Below are 23,860 nucleotides of genomic sequence, written 5' to 3'. Positions count from 1 at the left end.
GCACACGGGAGGGAGTGAGAAACATATGGAGGGTCCGCAGCGCAGCTTAGCGTTTCCGGACCGAGACGGTCGATCCACAGCTGAACAGAGGGTCCAGGAGCAGGAGCGTGGGAACCAGAGAGCCGGTTCAGGGTGAGAAACATTGTTGCCAGTAAGGTGACAGACCGAGAGGACAGGAGGGAAGAGGTCCGTGGCGAGGAGTGCCTGCCCCTGAGAGCTGCCCGGCCATGATGGCGGCTTGAGGCTGCAGGTTCACGGGCGGGGGGTGGGGTGGGGGGGGTGGGGGGGGTGGGGAGGTGGAGCCGTGCGCGTAGCCTCTCTCTCTCTTTCCGCGCCTCTGCAACAGGCAGTGGAGAGACGCCCATGGGCCACCTAAGGCGCTCAGGGGTAACAAGCACCCTTAGGCAGTCGGGCGGGGCTAGATAAAAACCCCTTGGAACGCTGGCAGCAGGGAGGCTGACGAGAAAAACAAAACAAAACAACAACAACAACAAAAAACCTGAGAGAGGCCCAACTCTAAGACTTTCTGTTTATGCCTGAGCCACTGGAGTCCCTCTGCAACAGGCACCTCCAAGCCCAACTGAAACAACAGTGCGCCACTGCTCACTCACTCCCAGGGGAAGGAGCCACTATTGTACCCTCTCCCTCCCCACACACCAACGCTTACAGACGAACAATAAAGGAACCTCTGCTGGTCACAGAATAATGCAAAAAAACCCAAGGCGAGGAGAAGGACACTTACAGCTGAGACTCTAAGAAAACAGAAATATTAGTATCAATTCCTATTGAACTGGTCCATTCTGGGATCAGTTCTGGATTTATTTTTTTTTATTTTTTATTTTTTTTTTATTTTTCTCTCTCTCTCTTTTTTTTTTTCTCTTTTTTCTCTATTAAATATGATCTTAGCCCTAAGGGATCTACAAGTTTTATAACATAATTTTTTAATGATATTTTTTATTCTTTTTTTTTTTTTTTTGCCTTTTTATATACTTCTATATCTAGCTAAGTTTTTGGTAGTACGGACAATATATCTCTCATACTTTCCTTTCATCCCTATCTTTTATACATTTCTATTCCTTTCTTTTTATTTGCATATTTCCAACCACACTACGCTCTTCTGTTCCCCTTCCTTCCAACCATTTTAAGTTTATTTTATCTTAACATACTTATAAGCAACACTATCAATCTGCTCAGACTCCTTGCTCTATTCTCCAGATGACGCACCGCCTTGGTATTTAATATTAGGTTTTTGTCTTTATCTTAGTTCTTAGTACAGTTGTCTAATTTCATTCTGAGACTCTCCATTCTCTCTGGTGGTACTCTGGCTCTTTTCTATATTTGATCCTAGCTTACAAAAATCTCCCTGGATTAATGTTTGTATGTGTAAGGTGTTATTTGTTTGTTTGTTCGCTTTTGCTTTTGTCTCTGATTTGTTCTGTTTCAGTTGTCAATTTCTGTTGGGTTTCTCTTTGAATATCTGATAGCACACTGGGGTTCTGTCAGGTCCTTCTAGAGCCTTATATCGTGTGTCTTATACATGTATGTGTTTCCTAGACTTAATATTTGTTTAATCCAATACTTGGACATTAGTCTGAGGCTTGGACAGTCTTCTATAAACACCTCTATCACCAGGACAAGCAACCCCAAAAGTTTGGACAACCATGAGGAAACAAAGAAACACCATGCAGGCAAAGGAGCAGGAAAAAAACCCACAAGACCAAATAAATGAGGAGGAAATAGGAAAAATGCCTGAAAAAGAATTTAGAGTAATGATAGTAAAAATGATACAAAATCTCGATAACAAAATAGAGAAAGTACAAGAAACAGTTCATAAGAACTCAGAAAAACAAACAGCAATGGATAACAAAATAACTGAAATTAAAAATACTCTAGATGCTATAACCAGCAGAATGACTGAGGCAGAAGAAAGAATAAGTGAGTTGGAAGATCGAATGGGGGAAATAAATGCCACAGAGCAGGAAAAAGAAAAAAGAATAAAAAGATTAGAAGACAGTCTCAGAGACCTCAGTGATAACATTAAGCGTACCAATATTCGAATTATAGGCATCCCAGAAGAAGAAGAAAACAAGAAAGGGTCTGAGAAAATATTTGAAGAGGTTATAGTGGAAAACTTCCCCAACATGGGAAAGGAAATAATTAACCAAGTCCAAGAAGCACAGAGAGTCCCATACAGAATAAACCCAAGGAGAAATACACCAAGACACATATTAATCAAACTAATGACAATTAAACACAAAGAAAAAATATTAAAAGCAGCAAGAGAAAAGCAACAAACAACATATAAGGGAAAACCCATAAGGATAACAGCTGACCTCTCTACAGAAACTCTGCAGGCCAGAAGGGAATGGCAGGCTATACTGAAAGCCCTGAAAGAGAGAAACCTACAGCCAAGAATACTCTACCCAGCAAGAATCTCATTCAGATTTGATGGAGAAATCAAAAGCTTTCCAGACAAGCAAAAGTTAAGAGAATTCAGCACCATCAAACCAGCCTTACAACAAGTGCTAAAGGAACTTCTCTAAGTAGGAAACACAAGAAAAGGAAAACACCTAAAAATACAAACCCAAAACAATTAAAAAAATGGTAATTGGAACACATGTCAATAATCACTTTAAATCTAAATGGATTAAATGCTCCAACCAAAAGACACAGATTGGCTGAATGGATACAAAAACAAGACCCTTCTATATGCTGCCTACAAGAAATCCACTTCAGACCAAGGGATACATATAGACTGAAAAGAAAGGGATGGAAAAAGATATTCCATGCAAATGGAAGTCAAAAGAAAGCTGGAGTAGCAATACTCATATCAGACAAATTAGACTTGAAAGTAAAGACTATTAAAAGAGACAAGGAAGGACACTACATAATGATCAAGGGATCCATTCAAGAAGAACATACCACAATGGTAAATATCTATGCCCCCAATATAGGAGCACCTCAATACATAAGGCAAATGCTAACAGCCATAAAAGGGGACATCGACAGTAACACAATAATAGTGGGAGACTTGAACACCCCACTTACATCAATGGACAGATCATCCAAACAGAAAATAAAGACACACAAGCTTTAAATGACACATTAGACCATCTCGACTTAATTGATATTTATAGGACATTCCATCCAAAAACGACAGAATACACTTTCTTCTCAAGTGCACACGGAACATTTTCCAGGATAGATCATATCTTGGGTCACAAATCAAACCTCAGCAAATTCAAGAAAATTGAAATCATATCAAGCATCTTCTCAGACCACAATGCCATGAGACTAGATATCAATTACAGGAAAAAAACTGCAAAAAATACAAACACATGGAGGCTAAACAATTCACTCTTAAACAACCAAGAAATCACTAAAGAAACCAAAGAGGAAATCAAAAAATATCTAGAAACAAATGACAACGAAAACACAACAACCCAAAACCTATGGGACACAGCAAAAGCAGTTCTAAGAGGGAAGTTTATAGCAATACAGTCCTACCTTAAGAAACAAGAAAATTATCAAATAAACAAGCTAACCTTACACCTAAAACAACTAGAGAAAGAAGAACAAAGAAACCCCAAAGTGAGCAGAAGGAAAGAAATCATAAAGATCAGAGCAGAAATAAATGAAAAAGAAAGGAAGGAAACCATAGCAAAAATAAATAAAACTAAAAGCTGATTCTTTGAGAAGATTAACAAAATTGATAAACCATTAGCCAGACTCATCAAGAAAAAAAGGGAGAAGATGCAAATCAACAGAATTAGAAATGAAAAAGGAGAAGTATCAATGGACACCTCAGAAATACAAAAGATCATGAGAGACTACTACAAGCAACTATATGCCAATCAATTGGATAACCTGGAAGAAATGGATAAATTCTTAGAAAAATACAATCTTCCAAGACTGAACCAGGAAGAAATAGAAACCATGAACAGACCAATCACAAGTACGGAAATTGAGGCAGTGATTAAAAATCTCCCAACACACAAAAGCCCAGGACCAGATGGGTTCACGGATGAATTCTATCAAACATTTCGAGAAGAGCTAACACCTATCCTTCTCAAACTCTTCCAAAATATTGCAGAAGGTGGAACACTCCCAAACTCATTCTACGAGGCTACCATCACCGATACCAAAACCAGGCAAAGATGTCACAAAAAAAGAAAACTACAGACCAATATCACTGATGAATATAGATGCAAAAATCCTCAACAAAATACTAGCTAACAGACTCCAACAGCACATTAAAAAAATCATACACCATGATCAAGTGGGGTTTATCCCTGGGATGCAAGGATTCTTCAATATACGCAAATCAATCAACGTGATACATCATATCAACAAATTGAAGGATAAAAACCATATGATCATCTCAATAGATGCAGAAAAAGCTTTTGATAAAGTTCAACATCCATTTATGATAAAAGCTCTCCAGAAAATAGGCATAGAAGGAAATTACCTCAAGATAATAAAAGCCATATATGAAAAACCAAAAGCCAACATCGTTCTCAATGGGGAAGAACTGGAAGAATTCCCTCTAAGAACAGGAACAAGACAAGGGTGTTCACTCTCACCATTACTATTCAACATAGTTTTGGAAGTTTTAGCCACAGCAATCAGAGAAGAAAAAGAAATAAAAGGAATCCAAATTGGAAAAGAAGAAGTAAAATTGTCACTCTTTGCAGATGACATGATATTATATATAGAAAACCCTAAAGACTCTACCAGAAAACTGCTAGCACTAATTGATGAGTTTAGTAAAGTAGCAGGATACAAAATTAATGCACAGAAATCTCTTGCATTCCTATACACTAACAATGGAAGAGCAGAAAGAGAAATTAAGGCAACTCTCCCATTCACCATTGCAACAAAAAGAATAAAATACCTAGGAATAAACCTGCCTAAGGAGGCAAAAGATCTGTATGCAGAAAACTTTAAGACATTGATGAAAGAAATCAAAGACAACACAAATAGATGGAGGGACATACCATGTTCCTGGATTGGAAGAATTGACATCGTGAAAATGACTGTATTACCCAAAGCAATTTACAGATTCAATGCAATCCCGATCCAATTACCAATGGCACTTTTCACAGAACTAGAGCAAGAAATCTTACGATTTGTATGGAAATGCAAAAGACCCTGAATAGCCAAAGCAATCTTGAGAAGGAAAAATGGAGTGGGTGGAATCAGGCTTCCTGACTTCAAACTATACTACAAGGCCATAGTGATCAAGACAGTATGGTACTGGCACAAAAATAGAAAGGAAGATCAATGGAATAGAATAGAGAACTCAGAAGTAAGCCCAAACACACATGGGCACCTTATCTTTGACAAAGGAGGCACGAGTATACAATGGAAAAAAGACAGCCTCTTCAATAAGTGGTGCTGGGAAAATTGGACAGCAACATGTAAAAGAATGAAATTAGAACACTTCCTAACACCATACACAAAAATAAACTCAAAACGGATTAAAGACCTACATGTAAGGCCAGACACTATAAAACTCCTAGAGGAAAACACAGGAAGAACACTCTCTGACATCCATCAAAGCAAGATCCTTTTGGACCCACCTCCTAGAATCATGGAAATAAAATCAAGAATAAACAAATGGGACCTCATGAAACTTAAAAGCTTTTGCACAGCAAAAGAAACCATAAACAAGACTAAAAGGCAACCCTCAGAATGGGAAAAAATAATTGCCTATGAAACAACGGACAAAGGATTAACCTCCAAAATATACAAGCAGCTCATGCAGCTTAATACCAAAAAAGCAAATAACCCAATCCACAAATGGGCAGAAGACCTAAATAGACATTTCTCCAAAGAAGACATACAGATGGCCAACAAACACATGAAAAGATGCTCAACATCACTCATCATCAGAGAAATGCAAGTCAAAGCCACAATGAGGTATCACCTCACACCAATCAGAATGGCCATCATCACAAAATCTGGAAACAACAAATGTTGGAGAGGGTGTGGAGAAAAGGGAACTCTCCTGCACTGTTGGTGGGAATGTAAGTTGGTACAGCCACTATGGAAAACAATTTGGAGGTTCTTTAAAAAACTACAAATAGAACTACCATATGATCCAGTAATCCCACTCCTGGGCATATACCCAAAGAAAACCATAATCCCAAAAGAAACTTGTACCATAATGTTTATTGCAGCACTATTTACAATAGCCAGGACATGGAAGCAACCTAAATGCCCATCAACAAATGAATGGATGAAGAAGATGTGGCATATATACAATGGAATATTACTCAGCTATAAAAAGGGATGAGATGGAGCTATATGTAATGAGGTGGATAGAACTACAGTCTGTCATACAGAGTGAAGTAAGTCAGAAAGAGAAAGACAAATATTGTATGCTAACTCACATATACGGAATCTAAAAATGGTACTGATGAACTCAGTGACAAGAACAAGGAAGCAGATACAGAGAATGGACTGGAGAACTCGAGGTTTGGGAGGGGGTGGGGGGTGAAGGGGAAGCTGAGATGAAGCGAGAGAGTAGCACAGACATATATATACTACCAACTGTAAAATAGATAGTCAGTGGGAAGTTGTTGTATAACAAAGGGAGTCCAACTCGAGGATGGAAGATGCCTTAGAGGACTGGGGCAGGGAGGGTGGGGGGGACTCGAGGCGGGGGCAGTCAAGGAAGGGAGGGAATACGGGGATATGTGTATAAAAACAGTTGATTGAACTTGGTGTACCCCCCAAAAAATAAAAAAATAAAAAAGTAAGTGGATGAAATGTTTGGTTGAGAGATTAGTGGTGCCTCATTGTACTGGAAAGTTCTACCTGAAAGGAAACATGCTTAGCAGTGTTCACAGCTTCCTGATAGTGTTTGAAATGAAGTTCCTCAGATTGATTGAAAGAGTCAAAGATTCCCCTTCCCTGGAACAGGGTAAAGTGGACAACCAGACACTACATAGATGGTAAAAAAAACAAACAACAAACAAAGATATCAGTGAAATCTTATGAGGGGAGATGGAGCCAAAACATCTACATCTGAGATTGGTTCAAGACGGTGGAGTAGAAGGATGTGTGCTCACTCTCTCCTGCGAGATCACCAGAATCACAACTAACTGCTGAACAATCATCAACAGGAAGACACTGGAACTCACCAAAAAAGACACCTCACATCCAGAGACAAAGGAGAAGCTGCAATGAGATGGTAGGAAGGGCACAATCGCAATAAAATCAAATCCCATAACACTGGGTGAGCGACTTACAAACTGGAGAACAGTTATACCACAGAAGTCACCCACTGGAGTGAGGGTTCTGAGCCCCATGTCAGGCTTCCCAACCTGGGGGTCCAGCAACAGGAGGAGGAATCCCCAGAGAATCAGACTTTGAAGGCCAGTGGGATTTGATTGCAAGACTTCCACAGGACTGGGGGAAACACAGATTCCACTCTTGGAGGGCACACAAAAAGTAGTGTGCACATCAGGACCCAGGGGGAAGGAGCACTGACCTCATAGGAGACTGAACTAGACCTACCTGCTGGTGTTGGAGGGTCACCTGCAGAGGAAGGGGGGTGGCTGTGGCTCACCATGGGGACAGGGATGCTGGTGGCAGGGGTTCTGGGGAAGTGCTCATTGGCATGAGCCCTCTGGGAGTCCACTATTAACCTCACCAAAGAGCCTGTAAGCTCCAGTGCTGGGTTGCCTCAGGCCAAACAACCAACAGGGTGGGAACTCATCCCCACCCATCAGCAGACAAGCAGATTAAAGTTTTACTGAGCTCTGCCCACCAGAGCAACACCCAGCTCTATTCACCACCAGTCCCTCCCATCAGGAAGGTGCACAAGCCTCTTTGATATTCTCATCCACCAGAGGGCAGAAAGAAGTAGCAAGAAGAACTATAATCCTGCAATGCACAGAACGGAAACCGCAGCCACAGAAAGACAGACAAAATGAAAAGGCAGAGGACTTTGTACCAAATGAAGGAACAAGATAAAACCCAAGAAAAACAACTAAATGAAGTGGAGATAGGCAACCTTCCAGAAAAAGAATTCAGAATAATGATAGTGAAGATGATCCAGGACTTCAAAAAAAGACTGGATGCAAAGATCAAAAAGATGCAAGAAAAGTTGAACAAAGACCTAGAAGAATTAAAGAACAAACAAACAGAGATAAGCACTACAATAACTGAAATGAAAAATACACTATAAGGAACCAATAGCAGAATAACTCAGGCAGAAGAACGGATAACTGACCTGGAAGACAGAATGGTGGAAATTACTGCTGTGGAACAGAATAAAGCAAAAAGAATGAAGAGAAATGAAGACAGCCTAAGAGACCTCTGGGACAACATTAAACAGGGGGAAAGGGGGACATCTCTCAGTGTCACCCCACAGTGAAAGAGGGGATGTGTGGGCCCCGGGCCCCGAGTCCGGGTCTCAGAAAGTAGGACCATGTCACCCTGAGCAGGGGACACTGGAGACTAGGTGAGTGCCTGGCGCCTTAGTAAAAGGGCTTAGGGGGCAGCTGCCTCAGGCCCTGTGTGCTGTAGTCCTTTCCCCTCAGTGTTTTCCCCAGGGACACACCAACATTTGCATTATAGGGGTCCCAGAAGAAGTAGAGAGAAAGGACCTGAGAAAATATTTGACAAGATTATAGTAAAAAAAATTCCCTAACATGGGAAAGGAAATAGCTATCCAAGTCCAGGAAGCTCAGAGAGTCCCAGGCAGGATAAATCCAAGGAGAAACATGCCAAGACACACAGTAATCAAAGTGACAAAAATTAAAGACAGAGAAAAATTATTAACAGCAACAAGGGAAAAATGACAAATAACATACAAGGGAACTCCCATCAGGTTAACAGCTGATTTCTCAGCAGAAACTCTGCAAGCCAGAAGGGAGTGGCATGATATATTTAAAGTGATGAAAGGGAAGAACCTACAACTGAGAATACTCCACCCAGCAAGGATCTCATTCAGATTTGATGGAGAAATCAAAAGCTTTACAGACCACCAAACCAGCCCTACAAACCAGCCCTACAACAAATGCTAAAGGAACTTCTCTAAGTGGGAAGCACAAGAGAAGAAAAGGACCTACAAAAACAAACCCAAAACAATTAAGAAAATGGTAATAGGAATATACACATCAATAATTACCTTGAATGTAAATGGACCTATTGCTCCAACCAAAAGACACAGACTGCCTGAATGGATACAAAAACAAGACCCATATACATGCTGTCTACAAGAGACCCATTTCAGACCTATGAACACATACAGACTGAAAGTAAGGGGATGTAAAAAGATATTTTATGCAAATGGAAATCAAAAGAAAGCTGGAGTAGCAATACTCATATCAGATAAAAGACTTTAAAGAATGTTGCAAGAGACAAGAAAGGACACTACATAATGATCAACGGATCAATACAAGAAGAAGATATAACAATTATAAATATATATGCACCCAATATAGGAGCACCTCAATACACAAGGCAAATGCCAACAACTATAAAAGAGGAAATCGACAGTAACACATCAGTGGGGACTTTAACACCCCACTTACCCCAATGGACAGATCATCCAGACAGAAAATTAATATGGAAACACAAGCTTTAAATGACACAATAGGACAGATAGTTTTAATTGATATCTATAGGACATTACATCCCAAAACAGCAGATTACACGTTCTTATCAAGTGCACATGGGACATTCTCCAGGATAGACCACATCTTGGGTCACAAATCAAGCCTTGGTAAATTTCAGAAAATTGAAATCATATTAAGCATCTTTTCTGACCACAACACTATGAGATTATAAATCAATTACAGGAAAATAACTTTAAAAACACAAACACATGGAGGCTAAACAACACATTACTAAATAACCAAGAGATCACTGCAGGAATCAAAGAGGAAATTAAAAAAAAAATCTAGAGACAAATGACAATGAAAACACAACAATCCAAAACCTATGGGATGCAGCAAAAGCAGTTCTAAGAGGGAAGTTTATAGCAATACAATCCTACTTCAAGAAACAAGAAAAATCCCAAGTAAACAATCTAATCTTACACCTAAAGAAACTAGAGAAAGAAGAACAAACAAAACCCAAAGTTAGTAGAAGGAAAGAAATCATAAAGATCAGAGCAGAAATAAATGAAATAGAGACAAAGAAAACAATAGGAAAGATCAATAAAACTAAAAGCTGATTCTTTGAGAAGATAAACAAAATTGATAAACCTTTAGCCAGACTCATTAAGAAAAAGAAGAAGAGGACTCAAATCAGTAAAATTAGAAATGAAACAGGAGAAGTTGCAATGGACACTGAGAAATAAAAAGCATCATAAGAGACTACTACAAGCAACTATATGCCAATAAAATGGACAACCTGGAAGAAATGGGCAAATTCTTAGAAAGGTATAACCTTCCAAGACTGAATCAGGAAGACATAGAAAATATGAACAGACAATTCACAAGTAATGAAATTGAAACTGTGATTAAAATTCTTCCAACAAACAAAAGTCCAGGACCAGATGGCTTCACAGGTGAATTTAGAGAAGTGGTAACATCCATCCCTCTCAAACTCTTCCAAAAAATTGCAGAGGAAGGAACACTTCCAAACTCATTCTACAAGGCCACCATCACCCTGATACCAAAACCAGACAAAGATACTACAAAAAGAAAATTACAGACAAATATCACTGAATTTAGATGCAAAAATCCTCAACAAAGTACTAGCCAACAGAATCCAACAATACATTAAAACAATCATACACCATGATCAAGGGGATTTATCCCAGGGATGCAAGGATTCTTCAATATACACAAATCAATCAATGTGATACACCATATTAACAAACTGAAGCATAAAATCATATGATCATCTCAATAGATGCAGCAAAAGCTTTTGACAAAATTCAACACCATTTATGATAAAAATTGTCCAGAAAGTGGGTACAGAGGGAACTTACCTCAACATAATAAAGGCCATATATGACAAACCCACAGCAAACATCATTCTCAATGGTGAAAAACTGAAATCATTCCCTCTAAGATCAGGAAAAAGACAAAGATGTCCACTCTTGCCACTCTTAGTCAACATAGTTTTGGAAGTCCTTGACACAGCAATCAGAGAAGAGAAAGAAATAAAAGAATCCAAATTGGAAAAGAAGAATTAAAACTGTCATTGTTTGCAGATAACATGATACTATACATAGAAAATCCTAAAGATACCATCAGAAAACTACTTGAGCGAATCAATGAATTTGGTAAAGTTGCAGGATACAAAATTAACACACGGAAATCTCTTGCATTCCTATACAGTAACAATGAAAGATCAGAAAGAGAAATTAAGGAAACAATCCCAATTCACCATTGCAACAAAAGGAATAAAATACCTAGGAATAAACCTAACTAAGGAGGTAAAAGACCTATACTCAGAAAACTATAAGACACTGATGAAAAATATCAAAGATGACACAAACAGATGGAGAGATATACCATGTTCTTGGATAGGAAGAATCAACATTGTGAAAATGTCTCTACTACCCAAAGCATTCTACAGATTCAATGCAATCCCTGCCAAATTACCAAAGGCATTTTTTACAGAACTAGAGCAAAAACATCCTCAAATTTGTATGGAGACACAAAAGACCATGAATAGGCAAAGCAATCTTGAGGGGAAAAAAAAAAAACACAGAGCTGGAGGAATCAGACTCCCTGACTTCAGACTATACTACAAAGCTACAGTAATCAAGACAATATGGTACTGGCACAAAAACAGAAATATAGATCAATGGAACAGGATAGAAAGCCCAGAGATAAACTATGGTCAACTAATCTATGACAAAGGAGGCAAGGACATACCATGGAGAAAAGTCAGCCTCTTCAATAATTGGTGCTGAGAAAACTGGACAGCTACATGTAGAAGAATGAAATTAGAATACTTCCTAACACGATACACAAAAATAAACTCAAAATGGATAAAAGACCGAAATGTGAGGCCAGACACTATAAAACTTCTTGAGTAAAACATAGGAAGAACACTCTTCAACATAAATCACAACAAGATCTTTTTTGATCCTCCTCCTAGAGTAATGGAAATAAAAACAAAAATAAATAAGTGGGACCTAATGAAACTTAAAAGCTTCTGCACAGCAAAGCAAATGATAAGACAAAAAGACAACCCTCAGAATGGGAGAAAATATTTGCAAATGAATCAACAAATGATTAATCTCCAAAATATGTAAACAGTTCATGCAGCTCAATATAAAAATAACAAACAACCCAATCCAAAAATGGGCAGAAGACCTAAATAGGCATTTCCCCAAAGAAGACATACAGATGGCCAAGAGGCATATGAAAATCTGCTCAACATCATTAATTATTAGAGATATGCAAATCAAAACGACAATGAGGTATCACCTCACACCAGTTAGAATGGGCATCATCAGAAAATCTACAAATAGTAAATGCTGGAGAGGGTGTGGAGAAAAAGGAACCCTCTTGCACTGTTTGTGGGAATGTAAATTGATATAGCTACTATGGAGAACAGTATGGAGATTCCTTAAAAAACTAAAAATAGAGTTACCATATGACCCAGCAATCCCCCTACTGGGCATATACCCGGAGAACACCATAATTCAAAAAGACACATGCACCCCAGTGTTCATTGCAGCACTATTTACAATAGCCAGGACATGGAAGCAACCTAAATGTCCATCAACAGATGAATGGATAAAGAAGATGTGGTACATATATATAATGGAATATCATTCAGCCATAAAAAGGAACAAAATTGGGACATTTGTAGAGACATGGATGGACCTAGAGACTGTCATACAGAGTGAAGTGAGTCAGAAAGAGAAAAACAAACATCGCATATTATCACATATATGCAGAATCTAGAAAAATGGTACAAATCAACCAGTTTGCAAGGCAGAAATAGAGACACAGATGTAGAGGACAAACATGGACACCAAGGAGGGAAAGTGGGGGTGGAGGTTGGGGTGGGATGAATTGGGAGATTGGGATTGCCACATATATATCTTACTAATAAGAAAAAAAATCAAATTGTACACTTTAAATATACGCAGTTTATTGTATGCCACTTATATCTCAATAAGAGTCCTTAAAAAATAATCTAGATTTGGATCAACGATATCTTCAGCGCTTCCTTGGGAGGGCTGACCCCACACGTACCTGTGAGCACGCTGCAGGTGGTGGTTTTGCCTGCTCCGTTGTGCCCCAGGAGAACAGTGATCTGCCCCCGGTACAGGTTCATGGTCAGATCTCTGACTGCCATGTGTGCATCTCTTCCCTTGTAGAACACCTGTTGAAAAGCCAAGTCTGACTGACAGTTTAACACGCGCATGCATGTGGCATTTCTGAAGAACCAATGACAAGCTGAGCGCCCACACCAATTTCCCCTGAAACTTCATCTGCAGGACTCCAAGTGGAAATCCATAAAGGGAGCCCCTTCATTCAGAGTTTAGCTGCCTGGAGCTACTGAGGAGCATGATGGGGAGCAATGCCAGGGGTTTTTTCCTGGCCTGTGGAAGCTGGTGGTAGAGCAGCCAAACCACAGAGGCCAGAGCTCAAGGATGAAGGGCTCGGAGCTTGAACGGGATCTTCTCCCTGCTTCTCAAGGCATACCTTGTTCTGCACTGCCTGGCTGAGCCCCTGAGAAAGGGCACCCTGCCTCTTTTGTGGGCAGCATTGAACTAGGAAGAGAACCCCAGACAGACTGGCCTGTTTTCTAAATTAAATGTCTCCAGTATTTTAAATACCATTTATTTTTTCTTATTTACAAGTAATTCATATATAAGGAGGAAAATAAAATCACTCACAATGCCACTTGCAGAGATACATCACATTTCAGTCTATGCCTTAGACAATTTCTGTCCTGTCTAATTGCATCTGGGCTTGACTTGACTGGAGTCTGGAGTGCAGATGTTACAGTTGGGTGAGACTTAGATGTCACTTCTTCCCACAATTAATCTAACTGAATTTGGGGAGCAGGGTGCTACAGAAAGGAATCTGATGTACTTCCCCTGCCCCCATATCCATCTGGTGTGATTATTTTGAATCAAGTGTGACGGTCCTCTTCCCTGACTTCTCAGTCTCCCTTTTGCAGTTGAGATGGATGTGTGGCAGAATTCTGGGCAATAAGAATAAGGGGTGCTCTATTGAAAGACAGAAAAGGAAGGAAGGAAGGAAGGAAGGAAGGGGAAGGAAGGGGAAGGAAGGAAGGAAGGAAGGAAGGAAGGAAGGAAGGAAGGAAGGAAGGAAGGAAGTGGGGGGAGAGGCAACGGAGGAGGAAGGAAAAAGTCTTCCCAAAAGAAAGCCCCTCGCTCTTATCTTTCCCGATAAATGAGCTACAGCAGCCATCTTGCAATTGGGAAATGACAAGCGCGCAGATGGGAGCTATATGCTTCCACTGGCCCAGGGAAAACAAATGAAAGCAAGTGAGCAGAAAGAGCAGGGGTCTGGGACGGCTTTATGGAACAGCTGAAATCATGCTGGAACCATGTGCCTGCAGGCTGCTTGTTATGTGAAGAGAAAACGAAATCCCTGCTTATTGAAGTCACAGTAAAATTGAGTGAAGACTGGAGCATTCTGAGCTGCTACCACAGTATGTGAAGGAGCTGGGATGATCCCCCATGCCATGGATCTCCTGGGCTAGGATGTGATCCACTTGATCCCATAGGCTAAGGAAGGCGACACAAAGTATTGAGCTAGTACTTGAGTGTGACCGTGTATCCGTCATACAGAGGACACCACCTTTCCTTAGGCTCACTGTATTTGAAGAATGGAAGATTCCAAACCAAAAAATAATGCTCTGGAGGACACAGTAGGCTATAGAACTTATATCCAGGCATCCTGTATGCGGGGTCCTTAATCAATGCAGGGCTCAGCAGGCGCTGGTGCGTTTGGAAGCCAACAGTGAAATCTGGTTTACCATTTGATGTGATTATGTAAAAACACAGGCAGATCAAAGTCAGACATCAAATGACTGAGTTCCAGGGTGTCTCCAACAAGAGGTGTTTGGCATTTGCAAGACTGTTTCAAGAGAAATCATCTAGACCCTCCATCCAGTCATTTAACTTTATGAGAGGAAACAGGACATTTTACATTATACTCCTAACTTTGAAGATAACATTACAGAAGGGAATTAAAAATATATCACAAAATGTATCTTGTAACCACTGTCAGAATAAAACAGAAGCCTCTATGCACTATTTCTCAAGTTCTTGAAAGATGATTTGTGAGCTGATACCTTGTATAGATGTTGGATTTCAATTCCTTTGATCAAATCGGTAGGCTCTTCCTGAATGAACTTGCTTCTCAGAGTTTTCTGAGGATCCCCCAAGTCTAGCACTGAATTCATAAGGGATATAGATTCTCCACACCAGTAGGAGGGCTAGAGAGGAAGTCAATTTATATTAATACGTTTAGGTGAATTGACTCTCTTCTTCTGGAAGATAAATATTCTAGTAAATTAAATTCTCACACTTCCCTTCCCCCACCCCCACTCCAGCCTCACCCACTGGAATTTCTGGTATCGAATACTTAATGGTGCCTGAAGAAGTCAAGAATTTGTGTACAGACTCACTACTAATAAACTGCATTTCAACCTACAACCCATGGTCTGGAGGATGTAGCTACAAAAGATGCCTCCTATGCATGCTCCTGGTGTACTGGGGAAGCCGTCATGTCAGCAGTCAGCATCACTGTGGGTTGAGGCCTGGAGAAATACTGGCGTTAATAATCTAACCATTTCTCCACAGACCAAGAAGGGCAAGCATGGCAGCCTTTGCTGAGGCCTGAAGTGAGTACCTGTGCAATTCAGATGGGATCAGACTGAATCTGCAAGAGGACTGAATCAGGCATGATGGGTTTAACTTCATAAGAAAAATTTAGTCATCATAGGAGAGAAGAGATTCTGAGAGCTTCATGGGGTTGTCAATGAAAGCTGTGTCCCTGGGTCACAGAGGTCTCAAAGAGCTTCAGGGCCTTGCTGCCAGCCCAAAGAGGAAAGAGGCAGAGGAGTCCTGAGGGCTCTAGCTTGTTGGGGTGGCATTCTGTGGGAGAATGCAGGGCCTACCACTCAAGTGGGCAAATGTGAGACAGCCACAGTCACTCTTAAGGGGACTCTGCACAGGGCACCAGCAATGGGGCAAGAGTAAGAGAGACTGGGACTCGTTAATTATGCTCCCTTGGCAACCATAAGTTGATAGGTTTGGGGTGAATCCAGGTTAGAGAACCCCGCTTATATTTCCAGGAGTTTGAGGTTGCAACCAATACCACCAAGAGGAATAGGAATATTGATGACAAGCTATAAAAATTCTAATGTCAGTGTGTAAGACAGCAGCATCAGTACTCACCATGAGAAAGAAGTACCAAGGCTTGGGTGTACCATATTCCCCGGGGAAGACAGACTCCACATACCAGGCCACCAAGCCATATAAAAGAGAGTCCAGCAGTAGCATCAGCAACACCTGAGTGAAGTTAAACTCTCCTCCTATACTACCTATGTTCCTCCATTGGATGCCTGTGCCTGTTCCAGAGGAAGGAAAACGGTCACCACATCGAAGACAGAGAAAAGTTACCAGAACGTTCCAATCAAATAGTTGGAGACCAGGCCAATGAGAAGACTGCACTATTCGTGTCTGGGGTATTAAGGGACAAAAGCTAGGCACAGGAAAAGAAAAGCTAGTTGTTGGTTTCTCCTATGAGATAAAACTTTTTGTTTTTGTTTGTTCTTTGGTGTTTTTTCTGGCCACGCCACACAGTGTGCAGGATCTTAGTTCCCCAACCAGGGACTGAACTCAGGCCCAGCAGTGAAAGCGCCAAATCCTAACCACTGGGCAGCCAGGGAATTCCTAATAAAACACTTTTATTATTGACAAAATGGTTCATTGGCAACAAGAAGTAGAAACTTGGTCACCCAAGACACATCTCCACACTCTTGCACCTGCTGTTTGGAAAGCCCTTCCTTCACCTCCCCACGTTCTTTGCTTGGTTAATTCTTACTCAGCACAGGCATATCCTTCCGCAGCAAGCATGTATACTCACTCTGTTGGGTTATATGCCTAACCCATGTGCCTCTGGCGCACCCTGTGCTAACTGTGAGTATTGAAGATCCGCCTCCGTACTGTGAATCTGCTCACTTGTTGCCGACCCCAGCTTGGGACCATGGGCTGTCAGATTATCTCAAAATCTCCAAGATCTGGCCCAGGCTCTCACATGCAGCGGCTGTTCAATACGTACGTATGCCATGAAGAAAGGAAAGTACTGAAGAAGGGCTTGGGACCAGTTCCTGGATGAGTATAAAGATAAGTGTCCTCTGTGATGCCAAGTGTCTAATCTGACTAAGCTTCTCATGTAAAGCATCCGAGGTACACTGCATCTGCCGCCACATAGCAGGATTGAGGAGGTGGTAGCTAGCAACACCACAGGAGATATTCAAGTACTGGTGAGCAGACAGATGGGCTAGAATGGTGCTCCTCAAACTTTACTATGCTTACAAATCACCTGGGGATTTTGTTCTGATTAAGTGTGTCTGGATGGGCCCAAGAGTCTGCATTTCTAACAAGCTCTCTGAGGGTTCTGATGCTGCTGGTGCACAGGCCACGCTGTGAGGGGTGAGGGGCCAGGAGACCTCTGAGGCCCTTCCTGAGATGAGATTCTATGACTGTGTCTGTCTTTGGGCCAATCGAGAGCCTTGCCTTTCACCGTGGCTTACAGACAGGTCTTGCAAACCTCAGCTGCCGTAAACAGTCAGCACACTTAGTTCCTGAAAGCCATGTGCATCCTTGTTCAGCGCAAGACTGCAGTGCCAGAATAGAAGAGACAAGGCTCCTTCCCCACCTCAGCAGACAATTGATTGCCAGTTAACTTCATTTATTTATTAGGAATATACATATCCAGTACATAAAATGGAGTTTAACAAGTAATTACAAAGGGAAGGGCTTCCTAGGTGGCGCAGTGGTTGAGAATCTGCCTGCCAATGCAGGGGACATGGGTTTGACCCCTGGTCGAGGAAGATCCCACATACCATGGAGCAACTAAGCCCGTGCACCACAGCTATTGAGCCTGCGCTTTAGAGCCTGTGAGCCACAACTATTGAGCCCATGTGCTGCAACTACGGAAGCCCACGCGCCTAGAGCCCATGCTCTGCAACAAGAGAAGCCACGGCAATGAGGAGCCCGTGCACCACAACGAAGAAATAGCCCCCACTCACCACAACTAAAAAGAAGAAGGCCCACGCACAGTCAAAAAGACCCAACACAGCCAATAAAATAAATAAATTAATTAATTAATTAATTAAAAAAAAAAAACAAAGGGAATACCTTTGTACAACTACCATCCAAACCAATCACCCCCAAATCCCCAAATAAGCACACCCTCATTACAACTTCACCGCCATCTTTGTTTGTAGGCAGCAGCTAGTTGGGTTTTGCCTTTTCATCTAAACTGACAGTCTCTTTTTAATTGGTATGTTTTGATTATTCACATTTAATGTGATTATTGATTGGACTAAAATCCACCACTTTGGGGACTTCCCTGGTGGTGCAGTGGTTAAGACTCCACACTCCCAATGCAGGGGGCCTGGGTTCAATCCCTGGTCAGAGAACTAAATCCCACATACATGCTGCAACTAAGAGCTCACAAGCCACAACTAAGGAGCTCACAAGCCACAATTAAGGAGCTCACCTGCCACAACTAAGACCCAGCACAACCAAATAAATAAATAAAAATATTAAAATCTACCACTTTGCAAGCTCTTTTCTATTTGACCCAAACTTTTTTTTAAAGATTTTATTATTTATTTATTTATTTTGGCTGAGTTGGGTCTTCTTGCTGCACATAGGTTTTCTCTAGTTGTGGAGAGCAGGGGCTACTCTTCATTGCAGTGCTCAGGCTTCTTGTGGTGGCTTCTCTTGTTGTGGAGCATGGGCTCTAGGTGCATGGACTTCAGTAGTTGCAGCACATGGGCTCAGTAGTTGTGACTCGCAGACTCTAGAGCACAGGCTCAGCAATTGTGGCACATGGGCTTAGCTGCTCTGAGGCATGTGGGATCTTCCTGGACCAGGGATTGAACCCATGTCCCCTGCATTGGCAGGAGGATTCTTAGCCACTGTGCCACCAGGAAAGCCCCCCAAACTTTTCTTTGTTTCTTTTTTCCTCTTTTTCTTGCATTAATGGGAATTTTTTTGATTCCATTTTATTTCCACTATCAATTTATTATTTATACCTCTAAAAATTTTTTTAGTGTTGTTCTAGGGTTTAAAATTATCTTTAATTAGAGTCTCTCTTCAAATAATATTATACTACTTCATCTTCATGTGTAGTGTGAGGACCTTACAACAATTTCCAGTTCCCAATTCTTCCCTCCCATCCTTTGCTACTGTTGTCACACATTTCACTTTCACATAAGCTATAAACATAATATATTGCTACCATTTTTGCTTTAGACAGTCAGTTCTCTTTTAGAGCCAAAAAACTCCACAAAAGACAAAATAAATTGTGTTTTCCATTTTCAGTGCTCTCTCTTAACTTCTTTGGTAGATCCAAGCTTTTGTCTGATATGATATTGTTTGCTTAAAGAACTCAACATTTCTTGTAGTGTCTCCTAGCAATTAGTGCTGTCACTTTGAGAGAGTCTTCATTTCTCCCTAATTTTCCCCTGGATATAGAATCCTGGGTTGATAAGGTTTTTCTTTCTTTAAATATGTCACTTCATTTTCTTCTAGTTTGCATATGTTTATTGGCTATTTGGATATGTCTTTTTGTGAAGTGCCTATTTTTGCCTGTTTTTTTTCTTTACTACAAAGTTTGATTTTTAATTGATTTTATGAATTCTTTAAATATTCTGGATACAAGCCTTTTGCAAGTTAAATGTGTTTCAAGTATCTTCTTCCACTTTGTATCTTCTCCTTTCATTCTCTTCATGGTTTCTTAATGTTAACGTCATATTTATCAGTCTTTTCCTGATGGTTAGTATTTTTGTGTTTTGTTTAAGAATTCTTTCCTATTTCAAGTACATAAATCATCCCAAAAAAAACTTTATAGTTTTTTGACATTGGAATTGATTTCTGTGTATGGTGTGAATTAAAAGTCCAATTTCAATTTTTTCCATAAGGTTCTTTAGTTGCTCTAACACCATTTATTAAATCCCACTGCTCTGAAGTATCATCTCTGATATTTAACAATGCATTTGTCTGTCCCTTCTTTCTTTTCTATTAGTCTATTTGTCAACCATAATCTTTTTTTTTCTTTTCTTTGTTTTTTTTTTTTTTTTTTTTGGCTGCATTGGGTCTTAGTTGCAGCAGGCAGGATCTTTCACTGTGGCACATAGGCTTCTCTCTAGTTATGGCATGTGGGCTCTCTAGTTGTAGCATGTGGGCTCTCTAGTTGCAGTGTGTGGGCTTAGTTGCCCCTCGGCATGTAGGATCTTAGTTCCCCGACCAGGGATCAAACCTGTGTCCTCTGCCTTGGAAGGCAGATTCTTAACCACTGGACTACCAGGGAAGTCCCAACTATAATCTTAATTACTATTGCTTTATGATAAATCATGAAATCTGATAAAACAAGTTTTCCTATCTTGTTCTTCCTCAAGAGCTCTTGGCTATTCTTGGTCCTTAATACTCCCATGTAAGTTTGAGAATCAGCTCATCGATTCTATTCTCTTCTTTCCACAATTTAATTATGTTTGAGAGCAGGGTGCTGCTGAAAGGAATTTGGCAAATTTCCCCTTCCCCCACATCTCTTTAATCATGATTGTTCTTCCCTGACTTCTCAGTCTCCTTTGCAGTAGAAGAGGCCATGTGACATAATTCCTCTCCCCACGCCACTTCTTCTTGACTCAACCAATCTTTTGATTATTCAATTTTCTCTCTTTTAAGTTTGAAAGTTATTCACTGTTTCTAGCCTTTTCCTGGTGGCTCAATAATGAATTACCAGGTCTACTTTGCTGCAAAGTCTAAAGTTAATCAATATCTTTACTCTCCTTCCAGAAAGTATTTACCCCCACTGATTTCTGACTTCATCTCCTCAAAACCCTTTTATGTATTTTAATTCTATCTCTTAAAAAACCCCTGAAGACATCATCATCATCATTATTATTTTATACAATGTATAAAACCACTATCTTTAGGCTCCCACTCTTGGCTCCTTCGAAAAGCAATTTGTCTTTTATTTTTCCTCTGGCTACTTTTAAGATTTTTCTCTTTATCTCTGGTGTGCTCAGTCTTATGGTGGTATGTCTAATGTAGATTTCTTGTTAATCTTGTTTGGGATTTGCTGGGCTTCCTGAAGTCGAGTTTTGGAACAGTTTTGGCCACCATCTCTTCAAATGTATTTTCTCTGCCCTATTCTCTCTTTTCCTACTGGAATTATTTTGCTCAGAGGTCATTTACTAACAAGAAAACTTTGGGCTTCTATTTGGTTGGCCGTTCAAGGCAAGAGAGCTAGACAAAAAGGCCCAGGGTTCCACCCAGGTGGAGAGCATAATAGGAGACTTTTCTCACATTAAGCTGGGTCCCAGAGATAAATTCAGTAGTCACAGGTTAGGTTCTCTGTAACACAGACTCTGAGATGGAGTTTAGTATGCAAGATGTTTATTATGGAATACCTTGGGATCAATACCTGTGGAAGGAAAGAGATTGAAACAAGATTAGTCAGGGCTACAAGAGAGCACTGACAAGCTTGAGGAGTTATGAGATAAAATGGCCCATCTGAGCAACCATAGTAAACCAATCCACTAAGTTTTTTATTAGTTATAAAAAGATATTTGGGTATTAATACGATGACATCTTTGTTTTGTTTCTCAATTGGTTCAGAAATTAAGGAGGGGAGAAGGGTGCTATTTAATGGGCCTCTTAAAAACTAAAACCAATCTAGTAAACAATAAATTAACAAATAAATCGGGACTTCCCTGGTGGCACAGTGGGTAAGAATCCGCCTGCCAATGCAGGGGACACTGGTTCAAGCCCTGGTCTAGGAAGATTCCATATGCCACAAAGCAACTAAGCCCGTGTGCCACAACTATAGCACCTGCGCTCTAGAGCCCACAGGCCACAACTACTGAACCCATGTGCCACAGCTACAGAAGCCTGCACACTTAGAGCCCGTGCTCCGCAATAAGAGAAGCCACTGCACTGAGAAGCCCGCACACTGCAGCAAAGAGCAGCCCGCTCACCACAACTAGAGAAAGCTGGCATGCAGCAATGAAGACCCAACACAGACAAAAATAATAAATAAATAAATAATAATAAACAAATCTTAAAAAAACCCAAACAAATAAATCAATAAATGGAAGCCTCAAGTGACAAACCCAGTTGTTCCACAAACACGCAGTTTCTGATTTTAAGAAGAGTTCACAAAGTTTCTGCCATACAACCAGAGGTCTGATTCATGTTGTACACAGTGATTCCTGCTCAAGATTAGAACTGAAAGCTCTCCACTAGACTTACTGAGAAAATATACAGAGGAATTTCATTTATTCACTCACTAGAAGGCCTGCTATCTGATTTGAGCAGATATGTCAGATGAATAGGAAAATCTAATCCACTGAAAGTATGAGGATTCTAAATAAGAAATATTATCCTTGGATTTCTAACATTTCATTGATTACACTCTTAGAGATTCCTACCTGCTTATGATCCTATGCATTTGCATTTCCTTCAGATGTAACACTAGACAGCACCTGTGGGCTATTCTGTGCCTTCAGGAAGGAACACTGACCATAAGTTCAATGCCAAAGCAAGACAATCTTAGCATGGGAACAAATCTAATAGTTCATCCAGTCCGACCACCACCCAAATTCCCTCAATTTCAACAGATAGGCTCCATAAAGCATCTATAATCATCCACTAACATGTAAGGAATCAGATACATCATTTCAAATCTTTTCCCCCATAAGTATTTGTAAATCCACGGTCTCAAAATTGCTTTGTTAAAGAAAACCACTCACTTTCAATAAATTCTGGTCAACTTAACATCCTTTATTAAATTTTAAGCACCCTTCCCATTTAGACCATCCCAACTTAATAAATTCATTGGTAGGTGATGCCTCTAACCAGGTCACCGGAGATTACCCCAACTGCAGTAAGAGGACTCACAAACTAGATCCAACTTATAACTCCTATCCTTGCTATCTGCTGCTAAACCAAGCTGTATCATTTGGGACCTGGACTCTGGTGATAAAAGCTAATACTGAGCAATGAAGGTACTTGCTAGAGTGTTCAGAGCAGATCATCTTAGTACCACTGAAATGTGAAACAGTTCCATTCAGTAAGTACTGAAACCCCACAGAGCTCAGGGTCCTACATTTTGATTGACATGTTGGCTACAATCTTCTGCAATGACTGTAGGTGTTGTGGGGAATTCTTCAAACTCCAGAAATATGACACAAGTGAAAACTTGGCGTTGTACTTTCAATCCCAAAGTGTGGAAGTTGCAAGGGAGCTAGAACATCTCTGATGGAAGGTCTCCTAGACCAACTTGTGAAAGAAGACCAACCCTGAAGCCTATGAGAATAAAATATGATATCTGTAATAGCACTATATTATCTGTAAAGTTCTAAAGTGTTATTTGAACGTCTAATCATAAATCTATATATTTTAGATCTATACAGTTATATAGGTGTATAATTCCCTAAATCATTAATATGCTTTAGTTTTTCTCCCAAACTACATTGTAAGCTGCACAGTGTAAACTTTATTCTATGTTTCTTAAGTGTTCTTTACAGTCCCTACCACAGATGTAAGTATGCTGTAAATGTTCAGAACACTAAATAAAATGAGCCAGTTATGTTTATTTGGAAATCAAGGTCAACTCCGCCTGTCAGCAAATGGCAAAACATCAAGGCA

The 23,860-nt window shown here is 40.4% G+C and overlaps 1 protein-coding gene across 1 annotated transcript in view; it reads right to left on the bottom strand.

Moving 5' to 3' along the window:
* The window catches only part of LOC130860594 (ATP-binding cassette sub-family A member 17-like), a 137,088-nt gene that overhangs the window by 70,217 nt on the left and 43,011 nt on the right, over positions 1–23,860 (bottom strand). The window contains exons 10-12 of the mRNA XM_057749001.1: positions 16,370–16,542; positions 15,262–15,405; positions 13,185–13,314 (exon numbers count right to left, since the gene is read on the bottom strand). Coding sequence (XP_057604984.1) covers positions 13,185–13,314; positions 15,262–15,405; positions 16,370–16,542 — 447 coding nt within the window. The remainder of the gene's footprint in view (positions 1–13,184; positions 13,315–15,261; positions 15,406–16,369; positions 16,543–23,860) is intronic.

This window comes from Hippopotamus amphibius, chromosome 9 (assembly GCF_030028045.1).
Source record: "Hippopotamus amphibius kiboko isolate mHipAmp2 chromosome 9, mHipAmp2.hap2, whole genome shotgun sequence".
NCBI lineage: Eukaryota > Metazoa > Chordata > Mammalia > Artiodactyla > Hippopotamidae > Hippopotamus > Hippopotamus amphibius.
This window is presented reverse-complemented; position numbering and strand designations above follow the sequence as displayed.